At 41.3% G+C, this 18,406-nt stretch overlaps 2 protein-coding genes across 2 annotated transcripts; one reads left to right on the top strand and one right to left on the bottom strand.

The window, feature by feature from the left end:
• Positions 1-270: 270 nt before the first annotated feature.
• Positions 271-13,087, top strand: LOC311121785 (uncharacterized protein). The gene is made up of 9 exons (XM_084196235.1): positions 271-684; positions 1,767-1,930; positions 8,347-8,677; positions 9,449-9,597; positions 9,671-9,732; positions 10,077-10,232; positions 10,446-10,528; positions 11,325-11,448; positions 11,579-13,087. The coding sequence occupies exons 1-9, from the start codon at positions 679-681 to the stop codon at positions 12,535-12,537; spliced, it is 2,034 nt and encodes a 677-aa protein (XP_084052361.1). The 5' UTR covers positions 271-678; the 3' UTR covers positions 12,538-13,087.
• Positions 13,088-15,506: 2,419 nt separating this feature from the next.
• Positions 15,507-17,984, bottom strand: LOC311121789 (GTPase IMAP family member 7-like). The gene is made up of 3 exons (XM_084196239.1): positions 17,926-17,984; positions 17,633-17,704; positions 15,507-16,836 (listed from the first exon to the last, which is right to left on the bottom strand). Exons 1-3 carry the CDS (start codon positions 17,933-17,935, stop codon positions 15,881-15,883), a joined length of 1,038 nt encoding a protein of 345 aa, XP_084052365.1. The 5' UTR covers positions 17,936-17,984; the 3' UTR covers positions 15,507-15,880.
• Positions 17,985-18,406: the final 422 nt, after the last annotated feature.

Raw genomic sequence — 18,406 nt, 5'->3', positions numbered from 1 at the left:
AGTTCTAAGATACAGGCGCGCTTCTCTCTCTCACCGCCCGCAGGAACCGTCACGCGTTGGTCTCAAACATAGTCTATAATGTTGCGCAAAACATAAACCCGGGCCGGTCCAACACGAATTCTAAGAATATCGGGCTGAAAGTCTACGTTTTACAATTACGTTTTTTTTTTGCAGGATAATGAGGTAATCAGGAGACAACTCGAATGAACTCTGATAGCTTTTATTATAATTTGTATATTGCAAACAGTGATTTTCTTTCTCGTGTAGATGTACGGATCCGGCTCAAATTAAGCACTGCACATGTCTAGATCAACCAAATATACACGATCAAAGAATAATTCGTGTACACAAAAATAGTGAGCCCCAACTGGGGCTCGAAGCCAGATCCAGCGACAACATTTATAGGCTAATATCAGGTCACTACAAATCTCAACAATGTTGTTATTGTTGTTGTCTTAATGTGTAACAGAATCAGTAAATCCTGCATAAATGATATTTAACCAGAAATGACGTAATAGTAAATGCATAAGAGTGGAAATCCCCACTACTCCCGGACACAGGGCAGCCAGACTCATTTTCAATAAACTATCAGTGAGTAATTCATGCTTCGCTACACTGAACCAAGAAGCCTACATCGAATTGCACACGATTGGCAAACAGTTTCAATAAATCACACCAATGCAGGTAGGTGGTTATGTTTCATAATGATTGCTAATAACATTTTCTATCGAGTAACATTCACATTATTCACGTCAAAGAAAATGTCAGATCCTGAAATGTAACTTATCTTTGTTTTGTACGCTAAGAATGAGTCTAACAGTTTGCATCGTCAAAGACATGAAAACGCGATCATATTAAGATAAATTTTCAAACGTATAAGTATTTCCGGGTGAATTTACTTACCATATGCCGGGTTTCAACGTATTTGACAAAGACAGTACAGTATGGAGCGAGGCAGGAAATGATGACGTCATCGAGTCTAACGCGAGCTGCGCATGTGCAGGGCGTCAAATCAACGGCACTCCTTCGATATCAAGTTTTTTTTACGAAAATGAAAACGTTTCAGTTTGTCACTTTCAGAAGTTGGATTAATAACATGTTCAACTACTTAAAACATTGGCTCGAATCTAGGTTGTGCCTTTAGATTTCAAGAAAATGAATAACTACGGAAGAATCTTTCACTTCTCTAATTGACTTCTCAAACCACAAACCCCGGCCTGGTCTGTTTGTTTTGTTTCGCAAGCGTTCCCGGAAGTCAACTGATATTGCGCCTCTGGGTTTCGAAACTGTGTATTTGACTGCCAAGAAGAAGCGCGAAGCAGAAAAATACATCCGTTTAATTAGAACTACAAACATGAACTACAACTCCCACTAATGTCTCTCTTTCCACAGTTTGCCGGTCTTAAACAACTCATTTTTTTTCATTTTCTAAATGTATATTCATTCAGACCTCCCCCCCTTGTGTAATCTAAAACACATAAAACCGTTGGTTGATGCATGCAACCACTGAGCAGGGGAACAACATCTTTGTGACATGCTACTTCTGTAGTAAAAGGGTTTGTTAATTTCACAGGTTATTGACATACAAATCCCAACAAAGAGTTTAATTGCTTTGTGCATATAAACTAATTTGGCCAAATAACTGAGTTGCGTTAGTCTATTATCTACCTTTTGTGTAAACTACATATCTTGACTGTAAATGTCTTCATGCAGTTTTGATAAGTCTGAGGGAAAGTATTTAACATAAGTGTTTTTTTTAATGAAAGATGGAGCTGCCGCTACCCAGCAGCCCGACACTGGAGTTGATTGGTAATGACAGTCTGCAGGACTGGGAAGTGATTGGTGGAGGGGGCTTTGGACAGATCCACAAGGCCAGGCATACAAAGTGGAGGTTTGATGTGGCCATCAAGTTGCTGCATTATGATGATGGGTAAATATGACCATCCCACAGCCGTGCATAAGACAATACTTGAGAGTATGCATGTTGATTCTGTTTGCTCCAGTGCATTCAAAATCTCTATTAGGCTCTGGCCAATATGAAAGGAAAACTAAATGAACTGCATTACAATATATACGTTTTTAATTATGTCCACCATTTTGATTAAAGGTGCAATCTGTAACTTTTATCTGGTTTAAAGTGCTGCCCCTACAGTCTTTGTTAAATATTTGTGTTGTTGTGGTTGCTCTTAGGTCAAATGTGTTTACGTCAATGTACCACTAAGGGGAGTAAAGGTTTCAGAATGCAACGTTAAGGCTCTAGTCCACGTGTCAAACTCATTCCACGGAGGGCCGAGTGTCTGCGGGTTTTCGCTCCTCCCTTGTACTTGATTGATGAATTAAGGTCACTATTTAGTAAGGAACTCCCCTCACCTGATTGTCTAGGTCTTAATTGAAAGAAGAAGAAACTAGGCCCTCCATAGAATGAGTTTGGCACCCCTGCTCTAGTTCATGAGCCGGGGGGGGGGGGGGGGTCAGACCGGCTCATGTGGCGTGGTGATGTCTCATAGTGATTTTTTTTTAAGGTCTATTTCCCTAGAGTTTGAAAAGTTGGGACAGCAGTGCAGCAATGGAGCTTTCTCTGTGATATCACTCTTATCTTTCATCCCTCCATCACATAGATTTTACCCGAAGGGATTTTACCCCTATGACAAACAATGGCAGTATACAAGAAGTTATTGCTCACGTATACCCTCGTCATTGGAAAGCTAAGATTCACAGCTATCCGTCAGACACATTTTCGGGAATGTTCCGGTCAACAGAAATGTTACCTTTGACCTCTAGGGTACATATCAGAATTACCTGCTTTAAAAAGATAACCCTGATACATTTTAAACTTTGTTTGACAAGTGGTTCTAAAAAGTTAATGAAATTACCTTTCAAATGATATATAATATAACCAACTTTGAAAATACCAGCTACAACTATTTAAAAATTGCCCAAATTGTGCCATGTGACATTAGAATGTTGGAAGCGTAGCCATGGAATTCCATGTAGTGGGGCAGCTATGTTTTTGGATTGTGACTTTGGTGATAGAGGCACCAAATTTCACACACAGCTAGAACAAAGTTTTTAAAAGATTTGTAGATACAGGGCTGAAGGGTCATTCTAGAATATGAGGGAGGGGTGAACCTACACTCTTAGAAATAAGTGTTTGGTTAGGGTACAGTATTTTTCCCTGGGGTACAAAAATATCAAAATACACACATTGTACCTTCAGAGGTACACATATGATCTCACGTGGTACTCACATGGTACCCTTTTAGGGTACATGTGCGGATAATCTAGTATAAAATCTTAAATATCCAGTATACAACATTTTGAAGGTAATGTCACTCTCAATGTACGGTGAAGGTACATTTCAGTTTCTCAGGGTACAAATGTATTTTGTGTGCCCTAAATTCTCGATGGTACTGATCTGTACCTTCAGAAAAGCTACAAATAGACAATGTATTGAATAGAGGTACATCTTTGTTCCCACCATAAGGTACAATGACACATTTTTGCCACTTTAAAGGAAGTAACGGCTTTGTCACTGGGGTGGTACTCTAAAAAGGCACATTTGTACCATAGTCATTATCATATTTCCCAGCATGCTCTACTGCAGGTTTATTTTTAAGAATAGTTTTTAATATCTGTGTTTTTGAATCTTTATTGATTGATTGATTAATCTTATGCTACACAAAGATAAATACCTTACATTTTTCCTTAATCTGATCAGTTAGTTAGATTTATTGCACCCGTTAATGAAATGGTTGTTCCAGTTTAAATGGTTTAGGTAGTCTCCTTTATCAATGTTCCTAACCCTGGTTGTCATTCTGAATGCAGGTTGCGGGTGAGTAGAAATTCCAGCTGTTGGATATCTTATCTCTGTCTGTATTCCAATAGGAATTACACATCACTTTGCATGCCAGCATAATGTGACTTGCAAAGTGATGTGGCCTGTAAACCATGAGTTTCAGGCCACTGTATTAGGGTAAAACTAGGCCTCAGAATAAGGCCTTATGATATATGTAATGTATTCTCATAAAGAGTTTAACGTTCACCTAGTAATTCACTTGGTGAAGACCACAGGACTGAAATTGAACGAATTCAACATTCATGTCTAACAAAACACAGTCATGGGTGGTAACTCTATAATTCACTCGAAAAGTCAAGGCACACTGGGAAATTATGTTATTTCTTACATTATTTGCTCAGAACATTTCTTGCATTATTACCTACAGCCGGAAAAATGTTTTGGATATTAGATTTGAAGATCATGTAGGACCTCAGCCACCCGAGCCGCGGCCTGTTCATAAATTATGCAGACGGCTTATGAAAATAGAGTTTGTATTGACGTGTGTCAATCTAACTAACATAATACACAAATCCCCATCAAAATCTGTCAGTTTAAGCTAGAGATATCTGTCTCAATCCAACGCATTCACTGTCGGCTTTCCGCATCTTCGGTGGAAGTTGGGCGAGCTACAGCGGTGTTTGTCAGACCATGAGACGTTACGAAAATCGGTCTTCTCACGAAAACGTCTCCAGCGTCCGAACGGTTTGGCCTATAAAACTATTATGACCACAAGTGTCACGGGTGTCGTCTGAAGGTAACCCATACAAATAAATTGAAGTATGGAGGTAGTTTTGTGCCCCCAAAAATAAGGGGTTAATTATGTGTCCAAAAAAAATAACACAATTGTCAAAGCATTGACAAACTAATGTCGTCATGAAGAACAAGCTGACAATGTATTGACGAAGCACTGACAAACGAATGCCCTTTTGTATACACTGCAAAACCATGAAACATGTGACACATTTATAACCTAAACGTAAGTGTTTAAATTTAAACATTAGGCATTTAGATTTGCCAAAAAGAGTTCTCATCTTAAACACAGGCGTTTAGAATGTAAGATTAAACATGATAGTCAGGTTTTTCCCATCAGTTTCCAACCAGGAGAACACCTACAGTGAGGGAAAAAAGTATTTGATCCCCTGCTGATTTTGTACGTTTGCCCACTGACAAAGAAATGATCAGTCTATAATTTTAATGGTAGGTTTATTTGAACAGTGAGAGACAGAATAACAACAACAAAAAATCCAGAAAAACGCATGTCAAAAATGTTAGAAATTGATTTGTATTTTAATGAGGGAAATAAGTATTTGACCCCCTCTCAATCAGAAAGATTTCTCTCTCCCAGGTGTCTTTTATACAGGTAACGAGCTGAGATTAGGAGCACACTCTTAAAGGGAGTGCTCCTAATCTCAGCTTGTTACCTGTATAAAAGACACCTGTCCACAGAAAAACTTACATTTTTCGAAACTAATCCAATCTGTAAAGGGTTGAATTTATTGCTCCCGTTACTGAGAAGGTTGTTCCAGTTTAGATGGTGTAGGTTGTCTTGTTTGTCTAGTCCTTCACCATAGCAGTCATTCTGAGGGCAGGTTGTGGGTCATAAAATATTGAAATAGCTGGATATCCTCCCTCTGGCTGGATTCTGATAGGAATTACTAATCACCACAAACCAGCATACTGTGACTTGCAGGTATGATGTGTCCCATGAGACAGGATTTTCAGCCAACGATGTCGAGGATAACTAGACCATAACTAAAGGCTGAGGATAACTAGACCATAACTAAATGCTGAGGATAACTAGACCATAACTAAAGCCTGAGGATAACTAGGCCATAACTAAAGACTGAGGATAACTAGACCATAACTAAAGGCTGAGGATAACTAGACCATAACTAAAGGCTGAGGATAACTAGACCATAACTAAATCCTGAGGATAACTAGGCCATAACTAAATGCTGAGGATAACTAGACCATAACTAAAGCCTGAGGATAACTAGGCCATAACTAAAGGCTGAGGATAACTAGACCATAACTAAAGGCTGAGGATAACTAGACCATAACTAAAGGCTGAGGATAACTAGGCCATAACTAAAGGCTGAGGATAACTAGGCCATAACTAAAGGCTGAGGATAACTAGGCCATAACTAAAGCCTGAGGATAACTAGGCCATAACTAAAGGCTGAGGATAACTAGACCATAACTAAATCCTGAGGATAACTAGACCATAACTAAAGGCTGAGGATAACTAGACCATAACTAAAGGCTGAGGATAACTAGACCATAACTAAAGGCTGAGGATAACTAGACCATAACTAAATGCTGAGGATAACTAGACCATAACTAAAGGCTGAGGATAACTAGACCATAACTAAATCCTGAGGATAACTAGACCATAACTAAAGGCCTTGTGACGTGAAATGTGTGGTCATAAAGGGTTTACTTTTAATTGAAACACATTCACTTAGGCAGTCACTTGGTGAAGGCTTCAGCAATAAATGTTATTGAATGCAACAATCTTGTCTCTGTCACTAACAAACACAGTCATGGGTGGGTATCTCTCACATTCAGTCGAAAGGCATGCAGGGATATATGCAAAGACGGCTTTACACCATACAGTGTTAAAACAACATCCCCAGTGTTTAAAACCTAAATGCTTTGTGCTGAATAAATGTGTTCATGCGTTTGAAAAGTGTTAGAGCGAATGAACATGTTCTGGTGTTTACAATCTAAACACTGTGACGCGTTTTCATTAATGCCTTGACACGTTTAAAAAGTGTTACAGAAAAGAGTTTAGTTGTGTTCAGATCCTAAACACTCGGTTTCACAGTGTAACTGCTAACAGTACAGTGTAACTGCTAACGAGGAGCTACTAAATAAAGGATTGCCGTCCTAAAGAAGTTCCATTTTAGTATTCTTTGAGTCCACCTGGCCTTCATCCCAGGATTCACGTATTTACCCACAGAAGCCTTTTTCCAATATGGCCGCCAAACAACTGAATGGGGTCTTATTGGATCAACCACATGAAAATATAATACGGTGTACTGGTCCCATGCAGCTCAGTTGGTAGGGTTGTGAGTTTGATTCCCGCAGTGGACCAGTATGAAAATGTAAGTCACTCTGGATAAGAGTGTCTGCTAAATTACTAAAATGTACTATAGTATTCACTGTAGTGTTTTTGCAGAAAAAAAAGTCTACATTGAATACTACAGTCAATACAGTAGTATTATACTACAGTAGTATTGACTGTTTCTGTAGAAAGGGTTCTAAATGGAACCCAAAAGTGTTCTACCTGGAACCAAAAAGGGTTCTTCAAAGGGTTCACCTATGGGGACAGCCGAAGAACCATTTAAGGTTCTAGATAGCATCTTTTTTTTTAAGAGTGTAAACACGGTAGTAAAAGAAACATGTAGTATATACCATAGTAATTAATGTAGTGTTTTTGCAGATTGTAGTATACTGTAGTATTTACTGGTGTTTTTGCAGACATTACCGTAGTAGTTACTATTTTTATTTTTTTATTTGACATGGAATTGCAGGCTTTCTACATGAGGAAACCGACTGGCACAATATTAAAGTAGCACATTTTCCAAAACCTGTAGGTAGGTAGGACTGGGGTCTGAACGGATAGTTCAGCGCTTCTGCTCTTTTCCATAACCTTTTATGAAAACAGTTAATAGGAAACATTGTATATCATTTGAATAAGCTCACATCCATGACTATTCACTTGTACATATCCATTTTAAATGTTTGAAGATAAAATATTCAGAAGTCAGCAATTCATAGAGCTTTTAGGGCACCTTGTTAACACAATTCTGTGATTAATGTAACATCTTTATACATTTGGGCCATGTGGTTGTGTATTCTACATCACTATGAACATTTTAAGATATTATTGGGCATACTACAATTATACTTCATTCAGGTAAGGTCATGCTAAATTAATCCAATAAGACCCCATTGAGTTGTTTGGCGGCCATATTGGAATAAGGCTTCGGTCGGGCTATCCTGTGATGGCCCTGTATTGGTAAATCCTGTGATGGCCCTGTATCTAAAAATATTTTTAAAACCCTGTTCTAGCGGTGTGTGTGAAATTTGGTACCTCTATCAACAAAGTTACAATCCAAAAACATAGCTTCCCCTCTTCATGGAATTCTATGGCTAAGCTTCCAACATTCTGATGTCAATGGCACAATATGGGTGGTTTTTAAACAGTAGTTGGAGCTGGTGCTTTCAAAGATGGTTATCTTATATATAAATTGAAAGGTAATTTCATGACCTTTCAGTACCACTTGTCAAACAAAGTTTTAAAGCAATTTATACAGGTAATTCTAATATGTAACCTAGAGGTCAAAGGTCAAAGTTCTGTTGACCCGAACATTCCAGAAAATGAGTCTGATGGATAGCTGTAATCTTTCAGTATGTGAGCAATAACTTGTTGGTCTGTCTTTATCCCCCCCCCCCCCCCCCCCCGCCCCCCCGCACACACACACACACACACCTCATTCCAGTTCTAGCACTTCCCTGCTTAAGGAGGTAAAAAATATGCAGAAGGGAGGGAGCCCCCATGTGCTGAGGATTCTGGGGGTGTACCAGGGGTGCCCTCCATCTCCAGGTAGAGGCCCCTCCACCCAGCTGGGTATTGTGATGGAGTTAATGAAGATAGGCTCACTGGCGACCCTCCAGGCAACCCTCTCTGGCCCCCCACCCTGGCCCCTGTCCTTCCGCCTGGCCCACCAGATCGCTCTGGGAATCAACTTCCTCCACAACCTCCCTCAGCCACTTCTGCATCGCGACCTGAAGCCCAATAACGTGCTGCTGGATGACAACCTTAATGCAAAGGCAAGTCCCAAGATCCTGAGTCTCTACTAGTGGTGAGATCAATCTGAACTATATGCAGTCATCACTACCCACTGGCAGTGTAAATATTTACTCAACTGTCATTCTATGTGAATGACATGACTATTTCTGTTTAGTCTATGTGAAGCCCATCTCTCTCTCTCTCTCTCTCTCTCTCTCTCTCTCTCTCTCTCTCTCTCTCTCTCTCTCTCTCTCTCTCTCTCTCTCTCTCTCTCTCTCTCTCTCTCTCTCTCTCTCTCTCTCTCTCTCTCTCTCTCTCTCTCTCTCTTTCTTTTTTTCTCTCTCTCTCTTTCTCGCTGTCTCTATCACTCTCACTGTCTTTCAATTCAATTTAAGGGGCTTTATTGGCATGCAAAATATATGTTTACATAGTCCCCTGTAGCTCAGTTGGTAGAGCATGGCGCTTGCAACGCCAGGGTTGTGGGTTTGTTTCCCACAGGGGGCCAGTATGAAAACATGTATGCACTCACTAACTGTAAGTCGCTCTGGATAAGAGCGTCTGCTAGATGACTCAAATGTAAATTGCCAAAGCAAGTGAAATAGATAATAAAAATGTTACAGTAAACATTAGACTCACAAAAGTTCCAAAAGAATAAAGGCATTTCAAATGTCATATTATGTCTATATACAGTGTTGCAAGGATGTGCAAATGTCTCTCTCTCTCTCTCTCTCTCTCTCTCTCTCTCTCTCTCTCTCTCTCTCTCTCTCTCTTCTGCTGTCTCTCTCGCTGTCTCTTTCCCTCTCTCTCTCTAGCTTACAGATTTTGGCCTTGCCGAAGTCTCCCATAGTGTTTTGAAGACATCCAGAGAGGAGCCTGGGGAGGAAGGAGGCACTCTTAGCTACATGCCCCCTGAGGCTTTTGGATCATCATATGAACCAACTCGAGCCACTGATATCTACAGGTACAACACTGAGAGACAGCAGTCAGAAAGTACCGTGGACATTTGATTACTCTCTGTATTTCCTCTCTCTCAGCTATGGCATACTGCTGTGGTCCATCTTCACTGGAAAGGAGCCCTATTATGCAGATAACCCTTGTAAGTGGAAATTCAATGTCACTGTTAAGCACACACACACACACACACACACACACACACACACACACACACACACACACACACACATTAACACATACACACACACACATTAACACACACACACACACACACACACACACACACACACACACATTAACACATACACACACACACACATTGACACACACACACATTAATGCACACGTTAACACAAACATCTTCCTCTCCGTCTCTGTCATCCATCTCACCCGTCACTACTCACTATTATTTCGATTTCCTGTTGTCTTTATGTCACTCACCTTCTCACTCCCTCCCAAATTCCTCACCCTTTGTCTCTCCTGTAGATCTCCAGTCCAGTATGGTGAGGTTACGGGTCCCCATGGGCGACAGGCCTCCTCTGGAGGCAGTGGACAGGGACCAGGCTGGTGGGCTGGGGGAGATGGTTGACCTCATGGTAAAGTGCTGGGACCAACAGCCCTCTGAGAGACCCCATTTCCTGGGTGAGACTACAGGAAGGTTGTTTTATACTTCGCCCTGTCACTTTATGTGTAACAGGTGTCATTCATCAGATGATTGAACCTGTTTGTGTACCTTGGTATGTTGTTTGGTCGTTCATATTGGGAACCCAGGACCAACTATTGATTGGACATTTATGTCAGCAGTCTGTCACAAGGGACTATTTGGTGGTTTAACTCTTTTTCCTTATTATTCAGATTGCCTCACTGTGACAGAGAGAACATATGAGAGGCACAAGCAATCAATAAACGAAGTTGTCCATCAAGTGCTCCTTAAACTGGTACTGTACAAGACACTCTGATTCAAAGCCTCTATATGTGTAACATTCACTTATAGCAACGTAACTGAAACACATCTCATTTTAGCTCCACATTTCCTCTCTCTCTCTCTCTCTCTCTCTCTCTCTCTCAATTCAATTCAATTCAATTTAAGGGCTTTATTGGCATGGGAAACGTGTGTTAACATTGCCAAAGCAAGTGAAGTAGATAGTAAACAAAAGTGAAATAAACAATAAATATTAACAGTAAACATTACACTCAGAAGTTTCAAAAGAATAAAGACATTTCAAATGTCATATTATGTATATATACAGTGTTGTAACAATGTGCAAATAGTTAAAGTACAAATGGGAAAATAAATAAACATAAATATGGGTTGTATTTACAATGGTGTTTGTTCTTCACTGGTTGCCCTTTTCTTGTGGCAACAGGTCACAAATCTTGCAGCTGTGATGGCACACTGTGGTTTTTCACCCAGTAGATAAGGGAGTTTATCAAAATTGGGTTTGTTTTCGAATTCTTTGTGGATCGCTGTAATCTGAGGGAAATATGTGTCTCTAATATGGTCATACATTTGGCAGGAGGTTAGGAAGTGCAGCTCAGTTTCCACCTCATTTTGTGGGCAGTGTGCACATAGCCTGTCTTCTCTTGAGAGCCAGGTCTGCCTACGGCGGCCTTTCTCAATAGCAAGGCTATGCTCACTGAGTCTGTACATAGTCAAAGCTTTCCTTAAGTTTGGGTCAGTCACAGTGGTCAGATTCTCTCTCTCTCTCTCTGTCTCTCATACCATTTCTGTAGGAGGAGGAGAGAGAGAGACAGGAGGAGGAGAGAGAGAGACAGGAGGAGAGAGAGAGACAGGAGGAGAGAGAGAGACAGGAGGAGGAGAGAGAGAGACAGGAGGAGGAGGAGAGAGAGAGACAGAGTAAGTACATTTTTGTTGTTATAATAATCATCAACATTACTATGTACTGTAAATTACATTATTTTAATAATTTACTTGATCATTTATTTAGCATATAATGGTGCCTCTATGTTCTTTTTGTTATTAACAGAAACTGGTCTAGCTGATCTGAGAATAGTTCTGGTGGGGAAGACTGGAGCAGGGAAGAGCGCAACAGGAAACACCATCCTGGGCAGGGAGGGGTTTAAAGAAGACTCCTCCCCCGTGTCTGTGACTGCTCAGTGTGAGAAACAGAGTGGAGAGGTGGATGGAAGGAAGATCGATGTGATTGACACGCCAGGACTCTTTGACACAACAGTCACTATAGAGAAAATGAAATGTGAACTAGAAAGATGCTTCTATATGTCAGTCCCAGGACCTCACGCCTTCCTGCTGGTGATCAGACTGGGGGTGAGGTTCACAGAGGAGGAGAGGAACACTGTGAAGTGGATCCAGGAGAACTTTGGAGAAGAGGCGTCAAAGTACACCATGGTGCTGTTCACCGGAGGAGACCAGCTGAGAAAAAAATCTGTTGAGCAGTTTGTAGGAGAAAGTGTTAACCTCCAGGATCTCATCAGCAAATGTGGAGGTGGATATCACTCTGTCATCAATGACAGTGACAGTAACACCAACCCTGACCAAGTACCAGAGCTGCTGAAGAAGATAGAGGAGATGGTGAAGAGGAATGGAGGACAACACTACACCAACGAGATGTACCAGGAGGTCCAGAGAAAGATCGAAGAGGAGGAGGAGAGGAAGAGAGAGGAAGAAAGGAAGAAACAAGAGGAAGAAATGAAGAAACAAGAGGAGGCAATCAGGAAACGGGAAGAGGAGGTGAGGAGAGAGGAGGAAATTAAGAGAGAGGAGGAGTTGAGGAAGATAGAAGAGGAGAGACAGGAGGAGAGGAGGAAGACGGAAGAGGAGAGACAGGAGGAGAGGAGGAAGACGGAAGAGGAGAGGAGGAAGATGGAAGAGGAGAGGAGTAAGATGGAAGAGGAGAGGAGGAAGATGGAAGAGGAGAGGAGGAAGCGTAACAGGAGAAATTGGTTCCAGCGGGTTTTAAACCTTTAACCTTGTTGTGGCCAGCACCATGTTCTAACCCACCGAGCGGAACTGTGTGTAGTTTAATCTTTATATACAAATTAACCAGACTTTTATTGTCATAACATGTCATAATCAAACCAATCTTCAACTTTCCTTTCATATTAAATCCCTATTTTTCAATAAATATAAAAACATGCTGATTATTACTTTACTGGGTCGTTGATTGTAGACTTTACTATCTGTAGGTAGGTAATTCACTCTGGATAATAACATATGCTGTCTGTTTCTATGACTGTATATGGCTCAGCTAATGTTAAATACATCCTAACCCTCCCTTGAGCTTAAGTCACCAGCACCATCTCACACCTAAATTCATGTTTTTCTGTTCATTAGTGTCCCACTGTCCACCAATGTTATTAAAGTATGATTCCCACCTTCTGGTTGATTTCCTGATTTCATGGCTACTTGTGCTTGTCTCCTTATGTTTGTTTGTCAACATCAGACTTGTTTTGTTGGTTTTTACATGTAAGATGTAATTCACTGTCTACCTGCTGACATAAAAAGAAATCAAATCATCCATCATTCTATTGAGTTTTCCCCTCTTGTATTTATTGAGACTCAGAGAACTACAGATGTACTAGAGGTTCAGGACAGCTATGCCCTTTTATACAACGGGGTGGGTCTAATCCTGAATGCTGATTGGTTAATACCGCATTCCAGCCGGTGTCTATTCCACAAGTTACCAGCTCTGAATACTGTCTGTGATTAAGGAATGATGACGCAGGAACATCACAGACAGCCTTTGTGTTTGAACTAATCTCACACACAAACTTCAGGTAGATTTGATTTGATGTTATTGATTGTATTATTACGCGTCTTCAGAATGCCCAGCCCACATGGGCTTATAAAACACTGTATTCATCATTTGCAATTGCATTTATAGTGTTACTAATCTTGAAAATCCAGAACTAAAATATTGCCTGGTACTTGATTAAGTTCTGGAGGGAGAGGTATGAGAAAATGTACCAGAAATATAGCTGTGAGCACCAATGGGGTTTACAGGATCTTTTTGTCAAATATTAAAATCTCAGTTGGTACACTCCACATAAGCATTCCAACAGACAGTACATCAATACCCTCTCACAGCTGTAGTTACGTGACAGTACATCAATACCCTCTCACAGCTGTAGTTACGTGACAGTACATCAATACCCTCTCACAGCTGTAGTTACGTGACAGTACATCAATACCCTCTCACAGCTGTAGTTACGTGACAGTACATCAATACCCTCTCACAGCTGTAGTTACGTGACAGTACATCAATACCCTCTCACAGCTGTAGTTACGTGACAGTACTTCAATACCCTCTCACAGCTGTAGTTACGTGACAGTACATCAATACCCTCTCACAGCTGTAGTTACGTGACAGTACTTCAATACCCTCTCACAGCTGTAGTTACGTGACAGTACATCAATACCCTCTCACAGCTGTAGTTACGTGACAGTACATCAATACCCTCTCACAGCTGTAGTTACGTGACAGTATTTCTGGTCTGATGAAACCAAGATTGAACTCTTTGGCCTGAATGCCAAACGTCACGTCTGGAGGAAACCTGGCACCATCCCTACGGTGAAGCATTGTGGTGGTAGCATCATGCTGTTGGGATGTTTTTCAGCAGCAGGGACTGGGAGGCTATTCAGGATTGAGGTAAAGATGAACGGAGCAAAGTACAGAGAGATCCTTGACCGGGGGCGAAGGTTCACCTTCCAACTGGACAACGACCTTAAGCACACAGCCAAGACAACGCAGGAGTGGCTTTGGGACAAGTCTCTGAATGTCCTTGAGTGGCCCAGCCAGAGCCGGGACTTGAACCCGATCGAACATCTCTGGAGAGACCTGAAAATAGCTGTGCAGCAACTCTCCCCATCCAACCTGACAGAGCTTGAGAGGATCTGCAGAGAAGAATGGAAGAAACTCACCAAATACAGGTGTGCCAAGCTTGTGGCGTCATACTCAAGAAGACTCGATGCTGTAATCGCTGCCAAAGGTGCTTCAACAAAGTACTGAGTAAAGGGTGTGAATTCTGATGTAAATCTGATATTTACCTTTTTAATAAATTAGCAAAAAATTCTAAAAACATGTTTTTGCTTTGTCATAATAGGGTATTGTGTGTAGATTGATGATGGGGAAAAACAATTTAATCAATTTTAGAATAAGATTGTAACACAACAAAATGTGGGAAAAGTCAAGGGGTCTGAATACTTTCCGAAGTCACTGTATATGTTGTGGTATCAATTCATTCCTCCTGCTCTACTCACAGCAGGCTTTATACAGTGCATTCGGAAAGTATTCAGACAACTTGACTTTTTCCACATTTTGTAACATTACAGCCTTTGTGAATACAGGCCCCGGAGTAAAGCTGTTGCCCAATACCTTGCACAGCAGTTGTTTCACCACAGGACCCTAGCGGTATTACAGTCAATGCTTATGAATTGAATACAAGTGAATTTCCATATCAATGACACTAACAAAAGGGTTGAATTGTTCAGCAACATGTGCAGTGAACATGGCTTTGGTAATGAAAGGTACTGTATTTTTAGTCATGCATTCTATATATGTTGTTCTTTGTCTTTATGGCATGATGATGAATCAAATCATCATCACCTCAATAATAATAACTTATTTTTCTGATTCAGTCAGGACAGCAAGTGGATGTTTGTTTCTGTGTGGGTCTTGGCATAGCTTGCCTTGGGTGGACCGTGGCTTACTGGTAGGCTATTATAATTCAGGATGTAGGCACCTTATTCCAAGAGAACAGAAAGAAAGTCACTCTGACATAATACTAGGATGTATTTACAGGGAGGAAACATGTTATAAAACATTTCAGAAAAATTTAATAAAAACAGTCAGACCATTTACTTCTCTTTATTAAGTTCATCAATGTTTTCACTTAACATATGATTCAATAAATAGATCACTGGACAGCCAGAAAAATAATTAAGGGATAGGTTTACAACAATGTTTTTATCAAAGTTCCCACGTATAAGGTAACAAAGTGTGAAAAAGGCCAATCAATCAATCAATAAAACCATCTATCTATCAATCAATCAATCATTCAATCCATGTTCCTGTTGTTTGGTCTTGTTCGGCTGCGTTTACACAGGCAGCCAAATTCTGATCTTTACACAGGCAGCCAAATTCTGATCTTTACACAGGCAGCCAAATTCTAATCTTTACACAGGCAGACAAATTTTGATATTTTGCCCAATTATTGACAAGAGATCGGATTGATCAAAAGACCAATTAGTGGCAAAAGATCAGAATGGGGTTGCCTGTGTAAACACAGCCTTAATGAGGTAGATGTGATTGTTACACGGCAACGGAGACCGGTGTTTTAGCTCCACACCTTCCTCTCTTCAGGCAGACAGCCGTTATTCCACTGGCTGCTCCCAGCAGCAGTAACAGCGGAGCTAGAGCCAGGGCTACCGTAGTATCAGCAGCTGTTGCTATGATCACCCCTACTACTACACACACAGCTGTTACTGCTAATGAGATGTGGAGATTCCTCTTTTTATCCCCCTTTCCCCTTCTCTCTTCCTCCTTTTCCTTTTCTATCTCCACCTTCACCTCTTCTTTTAATTTTCTCTCCTCCTCCTCCTTCCTGCTCTTCTCCTCCTCCCTCCTCCGCTCCTCCGCCTCTCTGATCTTCCTCTGAGCCTTCTGGTACATCTCGTTGGTGTAGTGCTCTCCTCCGTTCAGCTCCACCATCTCTTTGATCTTGTCCAGCAGCTGTGCGACCTGGGTCGGGTCGTCTTTCGCGTCGTTGTTGAACGAGTGATACCCGCCACCTAAAGTGATGGAGAGTCTCCGTAGCTCTTTGCACATCTTCAGAGAATCTGCCACCTGTTTCCCCTTCAGCTGATCTTTACAGGTGAACAGCAAGATGGTGTACATGGAGGCGTCCTCGCCAAAGTTCTCCTGGATCCACCTCACGGCGTTCCTCTCCTCCTCTGTGAACCTCACCCCCAGCCTGATCACCAGCAGGAACGCGTGGGGGCCCGGGACGGACATGTTAACGCACTCCTCTATTTTCTCTTTCACTTCTTCGCCCGACCTGGCTGTGTCGAAGAGGCCTGGTGTGTCAACCACATGCACCTTTGTCCCGTTGACCTCTCCACTCTGCCTCTCACACTGTCCGGTCACTGACGCAGGGGAAGAGTCGACTTTAAATACATTCTTCCCCAGGATGGTGTTTCCTGTTGCGCTCTTCCCTGCTCCAGTCTTCCCCAGCAACACAATCCTCAGGTCAGTGGTCACACCTGACCCTGTAAAAACCACACAGATAAAGTCAAGGTAGCTCCCAGTGATTATAACAACAACAAAACATTAAAAGTAATTCAACTATCACACTGTGAAATAGAGCTAATGTATGTTATTTATTATTTCAATTCATTCAGTGATTCATTCAATTATTCATTCAAAGATTAATTCAATGATTCATTCAACGATTATTTGAACCGTAACCATCCTGCTCAAAGTTACTAGTAAGTTAGTATTATAAGTTGCCCAGCTGTAATGTGTGGTGTGTCATGTTTTGACTCAACCATGAGAGACCATAATGTCACAGTCCAAACAGAGTACATACCATCATGATTTGACTCAACCATGAGAGACCATAACGTCTCAGTCCAAACAGAGTACATACCATCATGATTTGACTCAACCATGAGAGACCATAACGTCTCAGTCCAAACAGAGTACATACCATCATGATTTGACTCAACCATGAGACCATAACGTCTCAGTCCAAACAGAGTACATACCATCATGATTTGACTCAACCATGAGAGACCATAACGTCTCAGTCCAAACAGAGTACATACCATCATGATTTGACTCAACCATGAGACCATAACGTCTCAGTCCAAACAGAGTACATACCATCATGATTTGACTCAACCATGAGAGACCATAACGTCTCAGTCCAAACAGAGTACATACCATCATGATTTGATCCAACCATGAGAGACCATAACGTCTCAGTCCAAACAGAGTACATACCATCATGATTTGATCCAACCATGAGAGACCTTAACATCACAGTCCAAACAGAGTACATACCGTCATAATTTGTTGAACCACACCCATCAGACTCAGGCAGCAGTTTCAGCTCCGTCTCTCTGAGTGGTATAGCTGGTAGGATAACATAACAAGTATACTTCAGTTCAATGTAAAACAATTTTGTATTAGCTTAATTTTAACTACAGAATCATTGTGATAGCTACACGTGTTCCAGGTTTACACGTGTTCCAGGTTTAATGAACAGTTCAGTCTGCAACATCCTTCTCAAACAGTAAACGTATATGGTATTTCATTATATAATATAAGATATTAAAACAAATATTTAGTTATACCTTCAGCCATGGTTCTGTCCCTCTTCGCCAATATATTGTTAAATATCACCACAAACAGCTCTTTCAGGTCCCCTGCCTGCGTTGAACCAGTGGTCTGAGTACGGAAGTTCTCTCACAAACAAAGGAAGGAATATCCTGTGCATCTGGCAGAATGAAGGGGTGGTTCTTGCTTCCCTGCATTGTCTACAGTTCTGACAAACATGGGGTCAGCGTCCCAAATGTCACTCCATTCCCCATATAGTGCACTACTTTAGAACAGGGCCCTGGTCAAAAGTAGTGCACTATGTAGGAAACAGGCTGCCATTTGGGACGAAGCACGAGGACAGTTTCTAGAAACAATCCCTTAGCCCAGACATCTCCTAGCCCCAACTCCCAGGGACTGGAGTAGATCTGGAAGGCTTGGGCAGGTATCAGCAATATGGCGGCCAGTTCTACCTAACCTATCAGAAGGCAAGGCAGAGCCACTACCATGTTGCTTATA

Source organism: Coregonus lavaretus (assembly GCF_964263955.1).
Source record: "Coregonus lavaretus genome assembly, contig: HAP1_SCAFFOLD_171, whole genome shotgun sequence".
Classification (NCBI taxonomy): Eukaryota; Metazoa; Chordata; class Actinopteri; order Salmoniformes; family Salmonidae; genus Coregonus; species Coregonus lavaretus.
This window is presented reverse-complemented; position numbering and strand designations above follow the sequence as displayed.

What these genes read in the sequence shown, in the direction of transcription:
- LOC311121785 (XM_084196235.1), top strand. An exon ending in CGAGCCACTGATATCTACAG is followed by an intron (nt 9,598 to 9,670) that starts GTACAACACTGA and finishes CCTCTCTCTCAG; the next exon opens with CTATGGCATACTGCTGTGGT. An exon ending in CTATTATGCAGATAACCCTT is followed by an intron (nt 9,733 to 10,076) that starts GTAAGTGGAAAT and finishes TCTCTCCTGTAG; the next exon opens with ATCTCCAGTCCAGTATGGTG.
- LOC311121789 (XM_084196239.1), bottom strand. An exon ending in TGGTTCAACAAATTATGACG is followed by an intron (nt 16,837 to 17,632) that starts GTATGTACTCTG and finishes TGGTTTTTACAG; the next exon opens with GGTCAGGTGTGACCACTGAC.